General features: G+C 39.4%; 1 protein-coding gene across 2 annotated transcripts in view; it reads left to right on the top strand.

Annotated features, from left to right (window-relative positions):
- The window catches only part of Lrp4 (LDL receptor related protein 4), a 323222-nt gene that overhangs the window by 39863 nt on the left and 259224 nt on the right, over positions 1 to 24135 (top strand). For both annotated transcript variants that reach the window (XM_070279913.1, XM_070279918.1), the window contains 4 exons: positions 17561 to 18846; positions 18906 to 19027; positions 19084 to 19275; positions 19331 to 20796. In XM_070279913.1, coding sequence (XP_070136014.1) covers positions 17561 to 18846; positions 18906 to 19027; positions 19084 to 19275; positions 19331 to 20796 — 3066 coding nt within the window. The remainder of the gene's footprint in view (positions 1 to 17560; positions 18847 to 18905; positions 19028 to 19083; positions 19276 to 19330; positions 20797 to 24135) is intronic.

Here is a 24135-nt window from a genome sequence, read left to right as displayed (position 1 = left end):
TGTAATTTTATGAGTTCACTTTTATATGCATTTTGCTGGATGACGCTTACAATGAGTAAAAAGGCCGAGCCGAGCTCAACCGAGGTAGGATTTAGTGAAGACCACGAGTACGCAGCAATGCGCATTACTTTAAGAAATGAAGATAAATTTTCGACAATGGTTTCTATCGGATTCGGCTGGAGTTGTGTTGTAACGTGACTAGTTGTTATATTCCGAATCTATAACTCTTCATTAATGTTGATTTGCTGAGTTTTTGTGTTTTGAGGCCAAAGCCTTTGATCTTGAGTCAAAAAGTGAGGACCATCAAACCAAAATGAATTTTTTAATTCATTAACTGTACAACCCCGAGATGGAAAGTCCGACGCTGACGTCTCACTGACGCGGTTGGTAACAAAGGTTTTTAGTTTTAAAGGATGTGTGTGCAGCCAATACAAGATGAGACATTAAGAACTTCTTCCCACAAGTTGGCTAGCAAGTGCGCCGCGCAAAGCTCCAGTCGTGGTACCGACTTTGTTTTCAGAGGGGCCACTCTTGATTTTGCAGTAAGCAATTTAACTTCCACAGCATGTGGACGTTCGACACTGATGACATATGGTATTTTTTGTCGTACCTACACGTCAATATATCCAACTCTTCCAAACCGATTGTGATCGTTTGCCATTGCTGCTGAAAGGGTGTCAGGAATTGGATTATCCTACTTTATCTTAAGCAGCCAAATCTGTTGTATGAGCCTTTGTGACAAGAGGACAGATAAGCCCAAGAGGATCATATATCATATTTGTTGGCGCATGGTTTGTACACATCTCTCGCGAAGAAAACTTAAAGATATTCCAAACGAGTATCTTGCCTTTGTATCTTCGTGCTCCCCGACAGATGCATCTGTAGACTGATCAAGATTTATTAGCTGCTCACAATTGATTGAAACAAGCCCGGCCGAGCCCAAGATTTAAACTACTTCGTTTCGCACTGACGAAAGTTCTTCGATTGTATCTGCGCCGTCAAAGATCGTCAACGTAGAAGCTATTCGATAAGACTAAGGATCCTAGAGGGTGAGAAACTGAATATATCTCACTAAGGTACTTAAGGCAGCGGATAGCTAAGAACGGTGCGCAGGCCGTGCCGTATATAATGGTATTCAAGCGATAGACTTGTAATTTTTCATCCTTATACTGCCTCCATACTATTAGTTGAATATTACGATGGGATTCAGTTATTTCCACTTGTCTGTACATTTTGACGATATCGGCTGTATAGTTGATCGGATCATCAGCAATTCGTTCAACGACACTTGAGAGCTTGTCTTACTCGATGCATCGAAAACCACTCTAAGTGTAGTCCTTGAACTTTGCAGTCTGAGCACACATTGATAAGGAATGAAGAAATGAGGCTCAGTCGGAATTTCATCATTGACCAAAGTCATGTGGCCTAAGAAAATGTACTCCTTCATAAAGGCAACGTACATGGAATTTATTTCTGGGTTATTTCTGGGTTAACGACGAGCCGAGACAAGTAGGGCTGGACTTAAATGGCAATGAAACTTGAAGTCGACCGCAGGGTAACCGAACAATACTCTCGATGAATGCCTTTTCGCACATAATTTGCTCCGGAGTGTAAAGTTTATTCTGTGTAATTATCTAAAATTTACCATCTCCAATTATTATATTATATTAAAGTTAGATATTATATTATTAAAGAATTATAATAAAGTATCGTTTAACGATTTATTGTTAAAATACATTATTCCACAATAATGGAACTTGTACGCAAAACAAATTGACACTCAGCAGTTGACAAATTAGTTGAAATTAACTCTGAAAATCGAGTCGTTTCAACGTTGGTTTCCAAGTTGAATTGACCAGAGATGACAGCTAAAACAAATTGCTACTTCGAAATGAAGATGTCACTTTATTGTTTGAAACTGCGTAAAATTTTTGATTATTTGCCACCGGCTACTTGAATTGTTTAAAGGCAGGTTCCCCCCAGGCAGATACCTGTATCCGCCCCTGTAACTGTAACCCTGTAACCACTTATAAGTGGTTATTAATGCCTCTTAATTAAGTGGTTATTATTAATAATTATTAATGCCTCTATGTCAGCTTTTGATTGGGTTTCCCTTTTTTCGGATGGCTCAATTGATGATTGTTATACTAAATTCTTGGTTGCCCCTTTTAATATACTTGAAATTTAGGCTGGTATAAAAAAGGTTTAAAAAAACTTTAAGAATATAAGGGATAAGAATTACAAATGATTTATAAAAACAGGGAAGCCTTGAACAGGAGACCTGTACCGGCAATTTCAGCAGGAATTTGAATTCCTTAATAAGTTTCTGTACAGCCAGTACACATCCGATGTCGAAGCTAGCCTCCGATTCAATTCTAAAGTTTTCTGGCGGCTTGTTTACAGTAAAAAGTCAAAATCGGACATACCTTCATCCATATGTTATGGTAATTTAGTAGCCGACTCGGATCAGGGCGTTTCTGATCTTTTTGCAAAATACTTTGCCTCTAACTTGGAGCCGAAGGTTCTTTGGAGTGATAATCAAACTCTGCTTAGCATTGAGACTTTTCTCAATGTGAGTAACATGGACGTATTGGACTGTGACCTAGTTGAAGCCACAGGACATTTTAATAAGTCACACACACCTGACGTGGATGGTATATCCCCATTCTTCCTTAAGAAGAATATAGTTTCCCATTCTACTCCTCCTCAATTGCTGTTCTCCTTGTCGCTTTCATCTGAATGATTCCCCTATCGGTGAAAGGTTACTTCTGTAACGCCTATTCACAAAGGTGGCAGTAGGTCTGATGTTACCAACTATCGACCTATAGCTAAAATAAGATTTAGAGCGGATAGTTACTAAAAAATTGATATTTCTGGCTCGTAATTTTATGTCCCCCAACCAGCATGGTTTCTTGCCTAGGAGGTTCACTAAAAATAATTTGGCAGTCTTTTCTAAGCACTGCTATGAAGCTTTTGAAACCCGATTTCAGGTTGATGCCATTTACACTGACTTTTTCAAAGCCTTTGATAACGTTTTTTATGTTGCCCTTCTGGGAAAGTTATATAAATTTGGTATTCATTCCTACTTATTAAGTTGGTTTGAGTGTTATCTGGCAGACGGACCTTGCCACGTTTCTATTGGAGACGCTACCTTAATTCCGTTTGTCACCTCTTCTGGTCTTCTACAAGCCAGCTCTCTGACACCTCTCCTATTTATTATCTTCATTAACGACATCTCTTCATGCTTTCGTCACTTTTACTTCTTGATGTATGCGGATGACCTTAAAATCTATATGGCCATTAGTTGCATTAGTTACAGTTATTGTTACAGGAGGATAAATTCAGAGTCAGAGTGGGGGGCAAAACGCGCACTTGTTAAAATTTTTAGTGTATGCATAGCAGAGAAAAACAATTAGAGCAGAGCATTCACTGAGCAAAAAAATCGTAGTTTTTTATTTCATTTTTCGTTAAGTCAAAAGTTGGAATGGGCACTGAAATAGTTTATTTTATTTTAAAGAAAGCTTTGCTTGCAACAGTTTTTCAACAAATGAAAAACTACGTTTCCTTATTTATATGTTCTTTGGAGAAAACTTTTTACAACCCAATTTCTAAGAACATTTTTCTAAGTGGAAAAATTTTGATTTTTAAGTTTGGGCTGTCAAATGAGTGAAAATGAGAGCAAATGAGAGAGCTTCTAAAAAAATTGGAAAGTGCTCACACTGTCAGGGTGCCGGCAGCGCTGCGGCAGAATTTCCTAGCCTATGCACGCGTTCTATGGAAAATGAGAGTTTGCCCCCCACTGCATTAAACCTATCGAAGTGTCTGTTTACTCGTTATAGTAAGCGGATTTTTGATATCTGCACGGCTTATTCTATTAATAATTATAATTTGACAGCAAAAGACGAGGTATTAAATCTAGGTGTCTTATTTGACAGCAAATTTAAATTTTCTCGTCACTTATACTATATACCACCTAAAGCGTATGCTATGCTGGGCTTTGTGAAGAGGCACCTGAACAAATTTACAAGTCCACACTCGAGCCTCAGTCTCGAGTCTATGAGTCTATACTACATTTGTCGGTCAAGACTGGAATATGCTTCAATCATTTGGAATTCGGCTTGCCAAATTCGTTCCAACCAAATAGAGCGACTCCAAAAGAAATTAGTAAAATTTGCTCCTCGGCCACCTCTGTTAAATGATCCTCTACCTTCATAGGAGAGCCGCTGCCTTCTTCTCAATATTTGCACGTTGGAGGATCGACGCACACTGGCAGCTTTAACTTTTGTGAACAATGTTGTCTCTAAAACATTGATTGCCCTTTTTTACTGGGACTTCATAAGTTTAATCTTCTTTAAAGGGATCTTCGTTCCTTTGCCTCCTTCAGGATCAAGTATCACAGGACCAATTATCTTTTAAATGAGCCGATTGAGCAGGTTTTTCATACTTTAACTCTTTGCCGCCTAGCCTCCAAATTAAGTGAGTCTCTGATAAGAGTGTTTTTAAAGGCTTGACAATCAGGCACCTATAATGTAGTATTTAAGCTGTTTTGTAGCCATGTAAGGATTTAAATAATGTAAGGATTTAATGTAAGGAAATAAATACATAAATATGAGTATGTCTGTCTGTTTCTACGCAAACTAGTTTCTCAACTTCTTTTTTTTGCACGACGTACACAAGCCGGAAAGGCCGGGATTAGCCGACTATACCCAATAAATGACATATAAATGAACGATCGGACTTGCAACATATATTATTCGGGCAACATAGACCAAGCTTGGCACACCAAACCAAAGTATATTTTATTACATCACATTTCACTGCTGCACTTTCGACCAACGTCGTCCCTAGCCCTTTCAATTGGTCGGCCACGTTCGCTCCACGTTCATCGTTCGCTTACCTTGCATTGGCGACTCCGACATGACTGTCGGAATAATAGTTATTCTTTGAGCGAAAAAATAAAAATCATGAATAATCATTATTTTTGATTTTTATTTTTTTCGCTCAAAAATGTCTCTCAGATCATGATTGCGGGATATTTATTAAATTTTCTTTGCATTTGGCTGCATATCTTCCTAGACCACATCTGCAGGTACCATTTCGTACCATGATATTTTTACTATCACCCCTTCGTACCATTAAAAATTGGAAAAATTCAATATGAAGATTCTATAAATCATAGAAACCAATTTTTCCATAGAAGTTTTTTTTGTTATTAAAGTTAGTAAAGCATACCATATATTAATTTTGAATTAAAGGAAAAGTCTAAAAACATTTTATCAAATTCGCTATAGTTATTTAAATTTTTTTTTTTGTTTTTCTTTTTTTGAAAAAGTCATGGTCACCTACAAAAATTAAAATGATTTTCTGAACTAAGCTTTCAAAGAGATTTGTTTTAAGCATGGAAATTGTCCAATTGTGTAATCCTTGCCGATTTCGCTATTGTAATTGAAAAACCAGTCTGAAGCTTTAGGATCAAATATCTTTTAATATAAAAAATCTTCATATTCATTTTTTTTCAATTTTTAATGGTGCGGAAAGCTGAAAGTGAAACAAGAAAGGAAAGTCAATTTTTGGCGGAGCCGGAGCCTTGCAGTTAAAACCGGAAACACTGGATATAGTTGGTCGATGCCTATGTGAATAGCAAAATTTAACCAATTTATTACAATAAATCTAAAACAAAATCCCAATCTTCGAAAATACCAAAGTAGTTATTTTTACCAAATACCATTTCCAAATGTTCAGGTTTATGGCAGCTATAGAATATAGCCGGCCGATCGTTATGAAAATTGGTAGGTTAAATCAAGAGATCAAGAATAGAATCTGTACGAAGTTCCAACTAAAAAACTTTAAAACCACGAGTTGGGTAATTTTCGATCGTTCAGTTATATGGCAGCTTTAGGATATAATCAGCCGATCCTTATGAAGTTTGGTAGGCCAAAAATAGCACTCATGCAAAATTTGAACTTTCTAACTTAAAAAATAAAGTTGCAGCATTTCCAATAAATCATTTATATAGCAGCTATAGGATATAGTCGGCCAATCTCTCGTTCCGACTTTTATACTGCGTGCAAAGAAAAGAAGGGTGAGTTCAAAGTTTCAAGACGATAGCTTTAAAACTGAGAGACTAGTTTGCGTAGAAAAAGACAGACGGACTCAGGAGGTGATCCTAATCAAGAATATTTATACTTTATAGGGTCGGAGATGTCTCCTTCACTGCGTTGCACACTTTTGGACAAAATTATAATACCCTCTGCAAGGATATAAAAATCTTTATACTAAATGGTACCTGTATATGTATGTGGTCTAATAAAATATCAACAAAATATAATGCATAGCGCAAAATCATAAATTGAGTGATATTTTTCAGCAAAAAAAAAAAATCAATAATAATGATTATTTTGTGGTTTGTTTTTTGATCAGAGAATAATGATAATTTCTAATTTTTATTTTTTCGCTCAGAGAATAATGATTATTTTTGGATTTTTTAAAGAAAACTCAGATTGATTACGGTCCCTGATAAAAACAGTAAAATCAATATCTAAGCGTCGTCTCTGGGTGAAAAACTGACTTCTATTTGTTGGCGAAAATTGTATCCGCTGCAGCGCGCTGTTTCGCCTTGCTGTTTACCGTGGATTCATCCCGTTATAAAGGAGATGCACAGTGGTACACGGACTGCAAATTAATACTGGAAAAAAATTAAGTTTCTAAAATTTTTGTATCGCTGCTAATTTTTTTTTGTAATATCAGGGCATGATACAATTATATAAGGTAGTCCATTCGTTGACTTAACTGCATTATTTTTATTTTAACATAGTAAGCGTTGAATAGTGCGAGTGAAACGGCTATACAGTACTTTGATTAACCCTTACATGGAGCATGGGGCTAAAAGTTTTTCTTAGTTATGACAAGAGTTGTAGTATTTATAATTTTATTTTTATAAGTTTAGAGTTTGACATTATTCTTTGTTTTTGTTTTTGGATGGCCAATCTTTTGTTTAAGTTCTTAATTCTAAAGTGTATGCGTATCTTAAAATAAAATTTTTTTATGTTTACACTTATATCTACATGCTCAGCGGCGTTTAACAATGTGTTTTTTAAATTTGTAGTTATATGAAATGTGTCCTTAACAATATGTAAAAATATGAGTTCAAGTTGTTTTATTTTGTTTTTAAATGTCGATGAAGGCTTCATCAGCCCTCCACGCGAAACCTCATCTACATATGAAAACGTCGCAAATTTGAGAGCTCTCAATAAAGGTACAGCCCAAAGACTGCTCCCACAAAGCTCTTTTTTCAATGCACTTTGGAACATGCACAAACTTTACGCCTAGCACGTTCTTGCGACAATAATAGCAAAAAGTCATTTTTTTCTTGGCCACTTAAGGGTTAAAGTTATGAAAACAAAATCACCTTTCAGTTTGACAGTTTGAAATTAAGTGAGCAAACCCGAACGATATGTCAGTGGAATGGACTACCTTATATAATTGTATCATGTATCAGGGTAACGTTTATTTAAAACTGTCCATTATGGACAACCATTAAATGTTATCACATAAACTTCACTTATAGATAATTTTAAATATTAATATGGTAGAAATAAATTAGAGTAGTAAGGGGAGGTCCAGCGGGTGAGTCCTTTTTAGTCTTCTGGGCTGCTCGCTGTTGTCCAGCAGGGAGCTGGCCAACAGGTTCGGGTGATTATGAAGTTTCTGCATGTAACGTGCGCTGCTTCTTTGTATCTCGTCCTTGACCCAAGGGAAATTGAGAAGCTCGTGGATAGTGCGATTGTCATGATAGACGTGGGCCCCAGTGGCGATTCGAAGGGCTCTATTTTCGAAAGCTTGTATAGTTCGGACATTCGCCTTGCTCGCAGTGCCCCAGAGCTGTATGCCGTACGTCCAGATTGGGCGTATTATGGCCTTTTAAATGAGGAGTTTAGTGGAAGTTCTCAGCTTCGATCTCCCCATGAGCCAGTAGAAGGATCGAAGTCTTTGATCAGCCTGTTTCCTCTTCTTAATCAGATGGGGCTTCCAGGTGAGCCTCCTGTCTAGGGTGAATCCCAGGTACTTGGGATTGTCTTCCTGTGGGATTGGAGAGCCGTTAAGGTTAACTGGAGGGCAGTTGCCTTTGCATTATTGACGACTCATTATTGACTTCTCATTATTGACGGCAATGTTCCATCGCTTTTGCCAGTCGCTGAGCAAGTCAAGCTGCAATTGCATCGTTTCGGCTGCCCCCCATGCGCTATCGGCGGTGGTAAGGAAGGCGGTGTCGTCTGCATAGGTTGCTGCGAGCAGGGCCACTGAAGAACAGGGAGGTCGGCCGTGTAAGCATTGTACACCAACGGGCCAAGAACGCTGCCTTGGGGTACACCAGCGTGAGCTTCTCTTATACCGGAGATGGCCTCGCCACATCTAACAGCAAATTTACGGTCCTCCAAGAACGACTTTAGGAACTGGAAGTATGGTCGGGGCAGGCCAGTCTTTAATTTATATAGAAAATATACTGCTTCACGTCCAGCATGACGGCCATGCAGTACTTCTTGGTTTTAAACGCGTCCAGGATGCACTGCACTACCCGATGTCACTGCTCCGGCGTACCGTGTCGCCGCCTGAAGCCAAACTGGTGGTCAGGGATCAGTCCAGCCTCGTCAAATACTGGCAGTGCTCTGCTTAAAAACACTCGTTCAAGTATTTTGGAGAGCATTGGTAACAAACTTACTGGTCGGTAGGACGAAAGGTTTGCTTCGGGTTTCCCGGGCTTAGGTATCATAGTTACCTGGGCACGTTTCCATGTGGACGGAAAGTACCCTATCTCCAAGCATCTATTATAGATCTTCGTAATTAGCTGTATGCTTGGAGGCGGTAACATTTTTAATGCAATTGCATTGATACCATCATCGCCCGGGGCTTTGTTGTTGCTCATGATGGTTATGAGCTCAGCTGTTTCCTCCTCAGTCACTGGTGGTATTGGATCGGCGTCCCTGGAAGGCTCGGCTAGCAGACGGGCAGTTTCAGCAGCATCCTCCGGTGAGCAGCGATCGAAAGGCGTAAAGACACCTTCGAGGTGTTCGGCAAAAGCTTTGGCCCTGTCCATCTCCGATCTGCACCAGCTGCCGTCGGTTCTTTATACAGGTAGGATCCTTTTCAGCGGCTGTCTGATAGATTTGGTGACTCGCCATAAGTTATGTTGAGGGTCGCCTGGCTCAAGTTGTTCGACGAACCCGTCAAAGGCCTGCTTTTTTAGTCTTGCCAGCGTTTCTGTCAGAAATTTGGTCGCTCTATTGAAGGCGGTTTTGTCCAAAGGATTCCTCGAGAGTATCCACACTCTTCGGAGTTTCTTCAAGTTTGAGTTTTTCGACTTCTGGGCTCCAAAAATGGATGTCCCTTTCAGTGGCTCTTGGGCGGTTGGAGGGCCTTGGTGCTGCTTCAGAAGCTGCCGCCTGAATATGGGCTGTTAACTCTTCTACAACGGTGTCGATGTCAACCGGGGAGTCAAGTGTCGGGCTGGGGTCGGTAACGTTGTTCAGGTAAGATTGGTACTTGTCAACGTCTGTTGTCTTGTAGATCAGCTTTTTGCGGGCTGACCTGAGCAAGGCTGGGGTGAAAAGTGACACGGCAAAGGCGCTGTGGTCCGAGAAGAGGTCTTTTGCTTCTCTCGCTTGAATTCCGGCAGAATCCAGTCCTCCGGAGATGGCGAAGTTTAGGACATCTGGGATTTTGTGGGGATCCGTAGGCCAGTATGTGGGTGCACCGGTTGCGTGATAGCTCAAGTTTCGGGACTGAATCTGCCAGTATAGGGCCGAGCCCTTTGGGTTCGTAGTCCTAGAGCCCCCCAGGGATGTTTAGCATTAAAGTCCCCTCCGATTATGAACCTTGGGCCGAGGCAATCCAGTAGCATGCCGAATTCCTGTTCGTGGATGTTGTGCCTGGGGGGGCAATATGCTGCAGCGATTTTTATGTCACCGTTGGTAGTGGAGATTTTAATTTGGGCACATTGCACCCAGTCTTCGCACATGGCTGCAAGTGCCTCATACTTGATGCAGCTGCGAATAAGGATGGTCGCGCCCCCGAGACCTCTACCGTTCGGGTGGTTAGCGGCAATGAGGTCGTTTCCTCTAATAGTCAAGTATGATCTGTTGGTAAAATGCGTTTCTGATGCGTTTCTGACAAGGAAAGGCCTCCTTGTTGTTTTTGGCTGGCTCGAGGTTAATAGAGAAAATGTTTAGTGGCTTCTTTGTACCTTTTTGCGTAGGATTGTGTATATCCCTGACTTTGTGTCCATGGCTGCTGAAACCCACCTTAATATCCTCCGGGTCGGTGGAGAAGTGGAGGCCTTTAACGACGATCCGATAAGCGCGCTCGTCTCGGGGCTGGAATGTGTGGTATCGATGGTTATTTTCGCTCAGGAACTTTTTCAGAGTTGAGTAAGTATCCTTGTCTGGAGTCATGACGCGAATTGTGTTGTTAGTGCCTGCCTTGTAGGTCACTTCAACATCCCCGCCTAAGAGGTGGGAAATGTCTTTGGAAAGGCCCGTGATGCTGGATACGTCCGGGATAAAAATTGGGGGCGGTTTGATGATTTTCGCCGTTTTTACCGCAGATTGCTTGGTCTTCTTGTCATCTTTTATCTTCATACCGTCAATCTCCATGTCTCTGACACGATCTTCATCGTCTACATCAGATAGAATTGCATAATAATTTTTTTCAATATTAGCTTTAAGTGCAGCTGTGGCTGCTTCGCTGGTGGTAGGTTCGTCTTCCATAATGGGTTTTATAGCAGACTTCTGCTTCATTTCTCCATGCTCGGAGTCGCTGGAATCGTCATCTTGAAAATTGGAATAGGCTTTCTTTTTCGAAGGCGGCTTGACTTTGATGGAACTGGGAGGGTCTTGCCAGCCCATTGAGTTGGTTTTGCCCGAGAATGGCCCCAAAATTATGTAAATAAGAGTGGTTTTATATTTGTTTGGTGTTTAAAAAAAAAAATTTTAATTTTTCTTTTTTTTTTTTAACAAACAATAAAACGATGCTTTAGGTTCAAAGCCTACCGGATCACTCAATCGCTGCTAATTCTCAGTTCCGATTAATTATTCTTAATTCTCTTAATTCTTCTTAATTCTTCTTCTTAATTAATTAATTATTAGTTAATTCTCATCAGTTCTACATGGAATCCGTGTCCCCATGCAGAGCGGGGTTTTTGCGTCAATGCCTGTTTGTAATGCTTGAGGATTTGCTGAGGGTGCGCCAGACTTTAAAAATGCTGAAGGCCACTCCAGCTTCCTACATGCAATGCTTGGCATTCGGCTGGAAGAATTGGAAGGATTGGTAGCGGAATTTAAGGTTGTTCATAGGAAGCTGGACGAACTATATCTCGAGGAGCTAAGGAGCGAACTGCGTTTACGTTTAACGACTTGGCAAGAAAAGTAAGGCTTTTATCGATGGGAAAATACTCCTGCGCTCTAATTTTCTAATTTTCTGACCGGCCACTCAACGGTGGTTAACAGTAGCCTCGCTAGAAATTCTATACTAGCGTACTAGCGTATACTAGAGGATATTTCGAATAACTTGAGTTTGGTCGATTTTCTCAGCTATTGTAGATGTCAAACCGTTGCTTGCGTGATTCAGTGTTAAAAACAGTTCGCTCACTGGAATCGACAGCTTACTGGAGCTTTTTAATAAGAAACAACAACGCATGTGAAGGAAATTTTGAATTTGAAATCCGCCAAAGGGGCATCATCGACAGGACTCCGTCAGCTGTCTACTCATTGCTCCGTGAGCTGGCACTACCCCCAAATTGCGAGATGCAGGCGGAGCCGGAGACGATGTACTGCGTTTTGACGTGGAAGTCCATGGCAAAGTACCTGGAACAGAGGTGCCAGATTTTGGAGAGCATAAATTTTTCGATGGCCCCAAATGCGACGGTCCCAAGTATCGTTTGTTGTTACTATGACGGTTTCTGTACACTGGTTATGTGGTAATGCATCCCACCGGATCCAATTCTACCCTGGCTTCATTAGATTACCCCTCGATGGCCGCTTAGAGGAGATTTGACGCCTTGGTTAATGTCGCAACTGTAAAAATCGTTCTCATTTAACTCGAGTCTGCAGCTTATCAAATTGCGGTATGTGCAGGCGAAGGCCCCACACCCTGTTACATTTTTCGGTTCCTGTTCCTCTCTTTATTCCAGGGCAAGCTCAATCGTCCGGCATTCCCTACCGTAATTGTGCGGTCACGGATTCTTTGCCTCCTAACGTGAAGTCCCTTCTTGTGACGGATCGTAATAGTGATGCTCCTCCTCTTCTAGCCAGCGGCAATATCCTAGTGATGAGCTGCTACGGGAAGTTTTTGCTCTAGATTCCGACTCTGAGGAACCTAATCACCTCGAGATTAGCAACTCAGCTGCAGTTTAGCCAATTTAAATCACCATAGGTCGTATATGGCATAGCGCCAATTTTGCTGATTTTTAATTTGTGTGTGTAAATAACCCATTGGCACAGTTTGGCATCAAAACGTTTTCAAAAACACGAACTGGCGCTACAAACCGATTTATGGGTTGAGGACAGGAGTGGGCGTGGCAAAATTTTGATAATCTTGCGCCGATCAACGCCCGTTTGTAGGGGAAATGGTAACTTTATGGGTATATCTCCTCTAAAAATCTACCGATTTGGAAATTTGTTTTTCAAATATAAATTAATCTTAAAAAAGCTTGGCATCAAAAGTTGTTCAAAAAACTTCCAGTACTACCGCTAAAGAAATTCGTAATTTGGGAGGCTGGAGGCGAGACAAAAATCAAGTCAAACTCTACGAGCACCGGGTATAAAAATAGTACAGATTGTAACCTGAATTTAAAAATACAGTTGGTTTCACTAATACCATCAAACAGATTTAAATACATGATATAATAAGTTCAGTATATGATTAAACTTCTGTACCAATTCAGTATTTCCGTAAATTTACTCGTACAATTGTGCTTTTTAATGTTCTTTATTTTTATACCCCTGCAGAGGGTATTATAATTTTGGTCATTAGTGTGCAACGCAGTGAAGTAGACATCTCCGACCCTATAAAGTATATATATTCTTGATCAGGATCACCTCCAGTTGTCCGTCTGTCTGTTTCTACGAAAACTAGTCTCTCAGTTTTAAAGCTATCGACTTGAAACTTTGCACACACCCTTCTTTCCTTTGCACGCCGTATATAAGTCGGAACGACCGGGATCGGCCCACTATATCCTATAGCTGCTTTATAACTGATTGATCGGAAATAGTATAACTTTGGGGTTTTTAGAGTAAGAGAGGTAAAATGTTACCATACTTGAGAGCTATTTAATACGACGACAGGGAAAATAATACGACACGCCAAATTTCATAAGGATCGGCCGACTATATCCAATAGATTCCATTTAACTGATTGATCGAGAATGCTATTACTTTGATGCTTTATAGCTAGAGAATTCAGATTTTGTAAATATGCTATTTTTGGCAAAATAATACAACATGCCAAATTTTATAAGGATCGGTCTACTATATCCTATAGCTGCCACATAACTGATTGATCGGAAATGGTATAACTTCGGTGTTTTTAGAGTTTGAGAATTAAAAATTTACATGAGAGCTTTTTTTTGCAAAATAATTTGAAATGCAAAATTTCATAACAACCGGTCGACTTCCGGCTTCATAACAAAGCTGCCATATAACTGAACCACCGGAAATGGTTTTTGGTAAAAATAACAACTTTGGTATTTTTGAAGATAGAAGCTTAGGTTTTTTTTTAAGATTTTTTATTGTAAGTAATTGGTTGTATTATGATATTCTCATAAGGATCGGACAACTATATTCGATGTATGCGACATATATCCGGTTTTAACTGCAAGGGTATACCAACTTCGGCTTCGCCCGAAGTTATCTTTTCTTTCTTGTTATTGCTGAAATCAAACTTGACTAGATACATATGAAGATTTAGAGAGAGTAATTTGATGTTGTGATGTGTGATGTTCTTGCGACAACGACAATGATGGGTGTACGATGTCATAGGGTGATTCTTTTGATTTGAAAACCTTATTAAGGCGACTAACATTTCTCATTAGGGTTCTGCCTAATGAGTCTGCCTACTACTACTACAACATCACCTGTCCTCATTTTCCCTGGTGTTTAAGTTATGTGTAAGTTTGTGGGGAAAAACTAGATTTTTTAAGTCTCCCTTGTCTTAAACTTTTGTTTTTACTTTCTTTGCTTCCTTTTTTTTTTTTTTTTTTTTTTTTTGAGCAACACCATCAGCTCTGTCAAGGTAGGAAGTGGCCAATCCGAAACCTTTATTACCAAGTGTGGCCTCGACAAGGTGACTCGCTGTCTTGTATACTCTTCAATATTTTAATGGAGAGTATTATAAGAAAGGCTGGTGTACATCGGTCGGGCACGATATTAACCAACAGATGTGTCCAGCTCCTTGGTTACGCTGATGATATTGATATCATTGGCCGCACCAAGCGTGATGTCACAGGAGCCTTCGGGGCTATTGAAAAGGAATCAGCAAAAGTAGGACTAGCAGTGAATATGGAGAAAACAAAGTTTATGGTGTGCTCTAGCAGAGAATCGCGGCGCCATGATTCTCAGCTGACTGCAGAAAACTATAGCTTTGGGTCTGTCAAGGAGTTTATCTACCTAGGCACTGCTATAACAAGCACAAATGATGTCAGTCTGGAGATTAAGCGGAGAATAACACTTGCCAACAGGTGTTACTTTGGGCTCAGTAGGCAGTTTAATAGTAGAGCTCTCTCTCGACGCACAAAAATCACACTCTACAAGACGCTCATTCTTCCAGTACTCCTATATGGTGCGGAGTGCTGGACAGTGACGCAATCAGATGCAGCTGCTCTTGGAGTGTTCGAGAGGAAAATTCTTCGTAAAGTCTTTGGCCCAATCTGCGTGGACGATGTTTATCGCATCAGATACAACCACGAGCTGTATGAGCTGTACGGTGATGTTGACGTAGCCAGTCGAGTGAAATCTCAAAGACTTCGCTGGCTGGGCCACGTTGCCCGTATGGATGAAGACGCTCCGGTCCGTAAAGTGTTTGATGCGGTGATTGTTGGGACACGAAGGAGAGGACGACCCCGAACGCGATGGCAAGACCAGGTGATGGAAACCCTGTCCACACTTGGTGTTACCAACTGGCGAAGGCGCGCCCAGGACAGAGTCGCGTGGAGGCACATTGCGCTTCAGGCCGAGACCCGATAAAAGGGTTGTCATGGCCATATAATAAAAAATTGCTTCCTTTTTTTTGGTTTGCCATTTCCCTTTAGTTTCTTTATTTACAATATTCTTCCCAGCGCTGCCGGCATACTTACAGTGTGGAAGCGCTTAAAGCGCTTACTTACAGTATTCGATGCTCTCTGATTTGCTTTTTTTGGCTCCAAAATTTGGGAGGAAGAAGTTTTTCCCAATAAAAAATATAAATAGGGAAACGTACTTTTCTTATTTGTTTAAAAACTGTTTCTTGAGAAGCTTTCTCATTAAAAATAAATGAAATGAAAATGAAATGAAAAATAATCATTAAAAATAAATGATTCTAGTACGGGACAGAGGTGTTACTTTTTAGAACAACATATCCAAATTTCAGCTAGATCGGTACCATAGAATTTTGTGAATCACCTGCGCCGCACACAAAATGTCCGAGAAAAACGCGTTTAAAGTTTAGACGCTACCGAGAAACTCATACTTTTCGGTGTAGGTGCGCTTTCGATTATGGGCTGTATCTCTGTCATTATTTGATATTTTTATTTGAAACTTTAACAGTACATTCTTAATAAACAATACTATCGAAATATGTGAAAAAAAAATCGATTTTTTTCAACCTCACACATGAGACTACATCCTTAATTTGAACAATAATGTTTTTATACCCTTGCAGAGGGTATTATAATTTTGTCCAAAAGTGTGCAACGCAGTGAAGGAGACATCTCCGACCCTATAAAGTATATATATTCTTGATCAGGATCACCTCCTGAGTTGATATGAGCATGTCCGTCTGTCCGTCTGTCCGTCTGTTTCTGTTTCTACGCAAACTAGTCTTTCAGTTTTCAAGCTATCGTCTTGAAACTTTGCACACACCCTTCTTTCTTTTGTACGCAGTATATAAGTCGGAACGGACGGGATCGGCCGACTATATCTTATAGCTGCCATATAACTGATTGATCAGAAATGGTATAACTTTGGTGTTTTTAGAGTTAGAGAGTTTAAATTTAACATGAGAGCTATTTTTGGCAACACATTACGACATGGCATATTTCATAAGGATCGGCCGACTATATCTTATAGCTGCCATATAACTGAACGATCGGAAATGACCCAACTTTCGTGTTTTTGAAGATAGATAGCTGGAACTTGGTACAGATTATATTTTTGGTCAGTTAATCCGACCTACGAAATTTCATTAGGATCGGCCGATTATATCCTATAGCTGCCATGTAACTGAACGATCGGAAATGGTATTTGGTCGAAATATCAACTTTCGTATTTTTGAAGATAGAAGCTTGGAACTTATTTTTTAGTTTTTTAATTGTAATTAATTGGTTTTATTATGATGTAATTATAAGGATTGGCCACTTTTATCCGATGTTTGCGATATATATCCGGTTTTAACTGCAAGGGTATATCATTTTCGGCTCCGCCCGAAGTTAGCTTTGCTTTCTTGTTTATTTTGTTTTTAATAACCTTGTTTAATCACAAATCGTTTTCCGGAAAATCATTTGGAATTACTTAGACGCAAACCCAGACAAAAGTAGCGTTGAAATTGCGATTCGCATCCAGCCAAACTTATAGTGTCACCTCAACGAATAGCAACCTTGCTTGAACCTGATGACATATTTAATCCCCCCGCAAATTCCCGGCAATTATTTAAATGCTATCTGAATATACACATAATAACTCATACTACCACAAAGGTTTTTATTTGAATTCTGTTGTATCTTGCTAGATACAATCCACGAAACACAAATATTTTTAGGTTAGAATCAACAAAACTACTGTTTACGTATTATATTAAAAACATGACAACAAAAAAGCACAAGCACATAGCACATACTTACCATGCGAAACATTTTCCATTTTAAGGTATTTTAATTGGTCAAACTGTTTAAAAATTCGAAAACGCCAAAATTTAGGAACTTCACTAATCAGCAAGAACAGCTCACTTTTAAGAGCTAGTGCAAGGCGAGGGCTCCACAATAAAATACAAATTAAATATTTTCGATGTCTAGGGACTTTTCTTAGCTTGAAATAATTGTAACATTATTAATATATTAACACGAACTTTTTAGGTATTGGCCAAAATAAAGGCATTTCATCCCAATGTGCAATGTTACTTGAAAACCTCAGAATCACTTCAGAATTATACTGTGCTATTTTTATTTAGCCAAAATATGAGTAAAAGCTTTTAGAAAACATGAGCTTAATATTTAAATAAAAAATTTAAAAATTTAATATTACCTTTTATTTTCGTCTCTAATATATAAAAAAAATTTTTATTAAAATCAAATACATTGTTTATTTTTCTTTCAATTAAGGTTCTGGAATGTGTGGAATAACAAAATTCAAAATGGAAAAACGTTCAGATGGAAATGCAGAACTTGCTAAAATTTCTTTTGATCAGTTTGATGTAAATAAAGGTACAAAACTGAAATCAGGTGGTAATTTTGAACACTTTAAAAGTTTTAATGATTCGGATGATCACCAGTTACTAAATCTCCTTCGAAAAATGTCGTCTAAGTTTAACACGGATCCAAAAGTGTCATCTTATCATAAAGAATTAAGTCGTACGGTTCCTATCGATCCAACCATGTTAACTAAAACCATAAGCCCAGATGGTATGAATCAATATGAAATTCCAAAATTTCGTAATATTGGCGCCCAAAGGAGCCTTATTGAGAATACGGACTTGAAGGATATTGATCGTTTTAGTACACGAGGGGATGATGGATTTATTGCGGTTAGCACCAATAACCAGATGCCTTTAAAAGTAAATTTAGCTGTCCTGGTTCAGGATGATCCGAGTCTATCTGGTCAAACCTACACAAATTGTCCCAGCCAAAATGAGTCCAACGTGAATGCTTGCAAAAAAATCGAAGACATTATGCCTAAGCTACAAAAAGACTGCGAAAAAATGGGATCACATGTTATGTGTCCCCGAACATTCCGTTGTATTAGTAAGTATTGGTTGTGCGACGGTGATGATGACTGTGGAGATTATTCGGATGAAACACATTGTGGGATTCGAACCAATTGTACAGATGATCAATTTGAATGTCTAAATGGATTTTGCATTCCGAGTACGTGGCAATGTGATGGTGAAAATGACTGCAAAGACTTTTCTGATGAAGCACATTGTAACAAAACTAGTTGTACTGATGAACATTTCACATGCCTTGATGGATTTTGCATATCCTTGGCTTTTAGATGCGACGGTGAGCCCGATTGCATTGACAACTCAGATGAAAATAAGTGTGCTGCGGTGATGAATAGCTGTCCAGACGGTGAATTTAAATGCCGTGGGGGGCTTGGTGGTTCTGGCGGTCCTAGTGGACACTGCATTCTAAACCGTTTCCGGTGTGATGGGGATAACGATTGCGGAGACTGGAGTGATGAAGAAAACTGTTCTCGAAAGCCATCGCTATGTACGTCGAATGAATACAAATGTGCAGATGGAACTTGTATTCCGAAACGCTGGAAATGTGATAAGGAACAGGATTGCGATGGTGGTGAAGATGAGAATGACTGTGGTACCGTAAATTCAGGTCACTCATTATCGTGCGGAAATGATGAATTTACTTGTAAGAATGGACGTTGCATTTTGGTAAGCTTATTTCGTTGCAACCGTAACTATGAACAACAAATTTTTATTTTTAAATAAAGAGAACATGGCTTTGTGATGGATATCCAGATTGTATATCCGGCGAAGATGAGGTGGAGTGTCACTTACAGTGCGACTTAGGTCAGTTTTTATGCCCGACAAAAAAAAATGAAACCAATCACAAGTAAGTAATAAATTTACAATTCTATTTAAGCCATTATCATTTTTATGTATTTTTAGAATATGTGTTCATCAAAAACATATCTGTGATGGCTATAAAGATTGTCCCTCTGGTGAGGATGAATCAAACTGTCCTAAGCAACAAAAGTGCTTAGAGGCTATGCAATGTGAACAAATTTGTATAAAAACCAGTTTGGGGATAGATGAATGTGCTTGTCGACTAGGATATCTCATGGATCAAAATCGAGTTAAGTAAGTATATTTAATCATAAAATCCCAATAATTAATCAAAATCTTAATTTAACAGCTGTACCGATATAGATGAGTGTCAGTACCTAACTAGTCCAGTTTGTTCTCAAAAATGCCATAATACTATAGGCTCTTTTATATGCTCATGCGAAACGGGGTATATCCTTCGACCAGATCTCCGATCTTGCAAAGCATTGGGTGGTGCCATGACTTTGTTAGTAGCTAACAGATGGGATATTCGCAGAGTTGCACTTAGCAATAATCGTTATTCAGCTGTAGTCAAAGGCTTACACAATGCCATTGCATTAGACTTTCATTATCGCAAGGGTCTTATATTTTGGTCCGATGTATCCACCGATATTATAAAAATGGTATACATAAATGGCACCCGAGTTCGTGACGTTATTAAATGGGGATTAGAGTCTCCAGGAGGCGTTGCCATTGATTGGATTCATGATTTACTCTTTTGGACCGATTCTGGAACAAGACGGGTTGAGGTATCCAATTTTCAAGGAAATTTTCGGACTGTTATTGCATCTTACGATTTAGATAAACCTCGTGCTGTTGTTGTACACCCAGGCGAAGCCTTAGCCTTCTGGAGTGATTGGGGACCATACCCAAAAATAGAACGTGCTCACATGGATGGAACGGAAAGAAAAATTATAATTTCAAAAGGTGTTACTTGGCCAAATGGCCTTGCAATAGACTACCCAAGTAGCAAAATTTATTGGGCTGATGCCAAACAGCATGCCATAGAATTTTCAAATTTAGATGGATCCGATCGAAATAAAATACTTAGCACCCATTTACCACATCCATTCGCCATGACTATATTTGAGGATACAATGTATTGGACGGATTGGAATACAAAGACGGTGTCTGCAGCTAATAAAATATCAGGAAAAGAATTTAGAGCGATAGATGAAATTTTTCGTTTTCCTATGGATATTCATGCGTATCATCCGGCACGTCAGCCTGATTATGTAGACCGTTGCCCAAAAGATCGGAGAGGTTTGCGTGGAGGGTGTTCACACTTGTGTTTACCAAACAAAACATCTCGCCTATGTAGCTGTCCAATTGGTTTATCCCTGAAGGAAGATGGAAAAACTTGCAAAAAAACAGGCGATAAACTTATATTAGTCGCTCGTCGCAAAGACATCCGGTTACGACAACTTAAGAATAGTGAGGAAGATCCCTCGAATGTTGATATGATTATTCCATTAGATAATTTAAAACATGCGGTTGCCCTAGATTGGAGCAGCGATTCTGACTTTATATATTGGACTGATGTGGAGCGAAGTACTATTAATAAAGCACGTCTTAATGGCAGTGACCAGCAGCGTGTGGTCCACTCAAATTTAATCTCACCTGTTGGTTTAGCATTGGATTGGATTACTGATAAGCTGTATTGGACGGATCCATCTACAAATCGAATTGAAGTCGCTACAACAAATGGAAAGCTACGAACTTTGTTAATATGGGAAAAACTCTACAAGCCCAGGGATATTGTTGTCAGCCCAATTGGTTAGTTGAACCTATTTTTATATGTACATTTAATATACATTAAAAAAAAGGTTAATTTTTATTTTCTTAAAAGGTATTGATGTTGTTTTAAAAAAAAAAAAAACAGGAAAGGAAAGCTAACTTTTGGCGTTGCCGAAGTTGATATACCCTTACAGTGAAGATCGTATATAGCAAATATTGGATACAGTAAACAGATACAATTTTTAAAACATAAAAAAAAAATGGCCCAACCTTTCATATTTATTTAATGAAATTTGATATATTATAAAAAAAAAATATTTCTTTGGTGAGTTCCAGAGCTGGGACACGCTTGAAAGTGCGTGTTTCACAGAGTGATAAACCAAGTTAGCCACTTTGTGCCTATGTGGAACCAGTCAAAATCAAAATTAGCTTAGACCCTCTACCTTCAATTTTATTTTTTAATTTTTGTTCACGTTTGTATTTTTATACCCTTGCAGAGGGTATTATAATTTTGGTCAAAAGTGTGCAACGCAGTGAAGGAGACATCTCCGACCCTATAAAGTATATATATTCTTGATCAGGATCACCTCCTGAGTTGATATGAGCATGTCCGTCTGTCCGTCTGTCCGTCTGTCTGTCCGTCTGTCTGTTTCTACGCAAACTAGTCTCTCAGTTTTAAAGCTATCGTCCTGAAACTTTGCACACACCCTTCTTTCCTTTGCACGCAGTATATAAGTCGGAACGGCCCGGATCGGCCGACTATATCCTATAGCTGCTATATAACTGATTGATCGGAAATGGTATAACTTTGGTGTTTTTAAAGTTAGAGAGTTCAATTTTTAGGTGAGAGCTATTTTTGGCAAAATAATACGACATGCCAAATTTCGTAAGGATCGGCCGACTATATCTTATAGCTGCCATATAACTGAACGATCGGAAATGACCCAACTTTGACGCAACTCGTGTTTTTAGAAAATAGAAAACTGGAACTAGCTACAGATTATATATTTGGTCAGTTGATCCGACCTACCAAATTTCATTAGGATCGGCCGACTATATCCTATAGCTGCCATATAACTGAACGATCGGAAATGGTACTTGGTAGAAATATCAACTTTCGTATTTTTGAAGAAAGAAGTTTGGGACTTTTTTTAGATTTTGTATTGTAAAAAATTGGATTATATATTCCTATTCCCATAAGGATCGGCCAACTATATCCGATGTTTGCGATATAAATCCGGTTTTAACTGCAAGGGTATATAACTCCCTTCCTTTAAGGAAGGAAAGGAAAGGAAGGAAAGGGTATTCCTTTCTTGTTTTTTATTACTATTAAACAATTTATTACTATTATTACCTTCGCTCTTATTTTCTTTAACCATTATTCTAGTCTCGTCATTGTTTTTGACTTCATATACGTTGAGCCACTAACCATACAGCATATAGACAACCCATTTTATACAACGAAAATGGACGCAAAAATTTCTTGCGACAGGCCCCAGCAGGCCCCAGAGCGAAATCTTACTCGTTTTCTTACGCTCACCGTTCGTTCATCTTATGCTCATATTCTCAGTCGCTGAAAGAAGCGCGACGAAGAAGGTTGGTCTGCGCTTCGATTCTTCTTTGTATGTATGCGTGTTGTTTGCTCCAAATGGCAAACTGCGAAAATGCCTGTTTCAGGCCAGCACCTATGGTCCCAGTAGAAACGCATCAACCGAATTCAAATTTTTATTATCAATCAATAGTTATATTTAAAATCCGTCCGGAGTTATGGACAATTATTAAATTTTATAATGGGACCTTAACTTAATGAAATATTGAGTAGTAGAATGTTTGCTTATCCTAGGAAACTAATTTTAACAGTAAACCTTAGCGATAGAATTCAAGTTATTTATTGTCGGGCCCTTTAGCGGCCCTTGTTGGTTTTACAACTGCAGCTCAGTCCCGTTCGCCCGAGTGGCAGAGGTCCAGTGGGTGGGTCCGTTTCAGCCTCCTTGTGGTGTAGCTGTTGTCCAGAAGATTGATGGGCTCAGGGTTAGGATGTCGGTCCAGCCTTTCCACGTACCTATTGGCGAATCGCTGAACTTCTTCGCTCACATATGGGATTCTCAGTTGGGCGTGGATTGTCGCATTGTCGTGGAACGGATAAGCTCCAGTTAAAGTTCTTAGGGCCTTGTTTTGGGCGATCTGGATGATCCCTCCATCTTAAGCAGTCAAATCTGTTGTATAAGAATTTTGGCCTTTGTGACAACAGGACAGATAAGCCCGAGAGGATCATATAGTCGAGCAGTAAGGGACAACATAGATCTTTTTTTTTGGCGCATGGCTTGTACACATCTCTCGCGGAGAAAACTTACAGATGTCATGTTTTGGGTTCCAAACGAGGCCTAACGCCTTTGTATCTTCGTGCTCCCCGACAGATCTGATACATGTATTAACTGCTCACATTTGGTTGCCCACTTCGAAAGAACAAGCCCGGCCGAGCCTAAGATTTCAACTACTTCGTTTCGCATCGACGCATCGCAAGTTCTTCGATTGTATCCGCGCCTGACAAAAGATCGTCAACATAGAAGCTATTCGATAAGACTAAGGATCCTAGAGGGTGAGAAACTGAATATATCTCACTAAGGTACTTGAGGCAGCGGATAGCTAAGAACGATGCGCAGGCCGTGCCGTATGTAATGGTATTCAAGCGATAGACTTGTAACTTTTCATCCTTATACTGTCTGCATACTATTAGTTGAAAATTACGATGGGATTTAGTTATTTCGACTTGTCTATACATTTTGACGATATCTGCTGTAATAGCGTATTTGCGAAAACGAAACCTTAGCAATGTCGCGTATAGACACGGCTGTATAGTTGGTCCGATCATCAGCAATTCGTTCAATGACACTTGAGAGCTTGTCTTACTCGTTGCATCTTAAACCACTCTAAGTTTAGTGCTTGAACTTTGCGGTCTGAGCACACATTGATAAGGAGTAAAGAAATGAAGCTCAGTAGGAATTTCATCATTGACCAACGTGGCCTAAGGAAATGTACTCCTTCATAAAGGCAACGTACATGGAATTTATTTCTGGGTTATTGGACATCCTCTTTTCTAGTGCTATAAACCACCTTTTTGCGATTTCAAACGACGAGCCGAGACAAATAGGGCTGGACTTAAATGGCAATGAAACTTGAAGTCGACCGCAGGGTAACCGAACAATACTCTCGATGAATGCCTTTTCGCACATAATTTGCTCCGGAGTGTAAAGTTTATTCTGTGCAATGCTCGGGAGACTTTCTATTTCCCAGAATTTTCGAATCAACATGTCTACACTGCAATGATCTCGAACCGCGCTCAACATTGAGGTAGCCTGTTTGAAATTTGTTTTTTAT

This window comes from Drosophila bipectinata, chromosome XL (genome assembly GCF_030179905.1).
Source record: "Drosophila bipectinata strain 14024-0381.07 chromosome XL, DbipHiC1v2, whole genome shotgun sequence".
NCBI lineage: Eukaryota > Metazoa > Arthropoda > Insecta > Diptera > Drosophilidae > Drosophila > Drosophila bipectinata.
The sequence above is the reverse complement of the archived record's forward strand: the minus strand, read 5'-3'. Positions and strand labels throughout refer to the sequence as shown.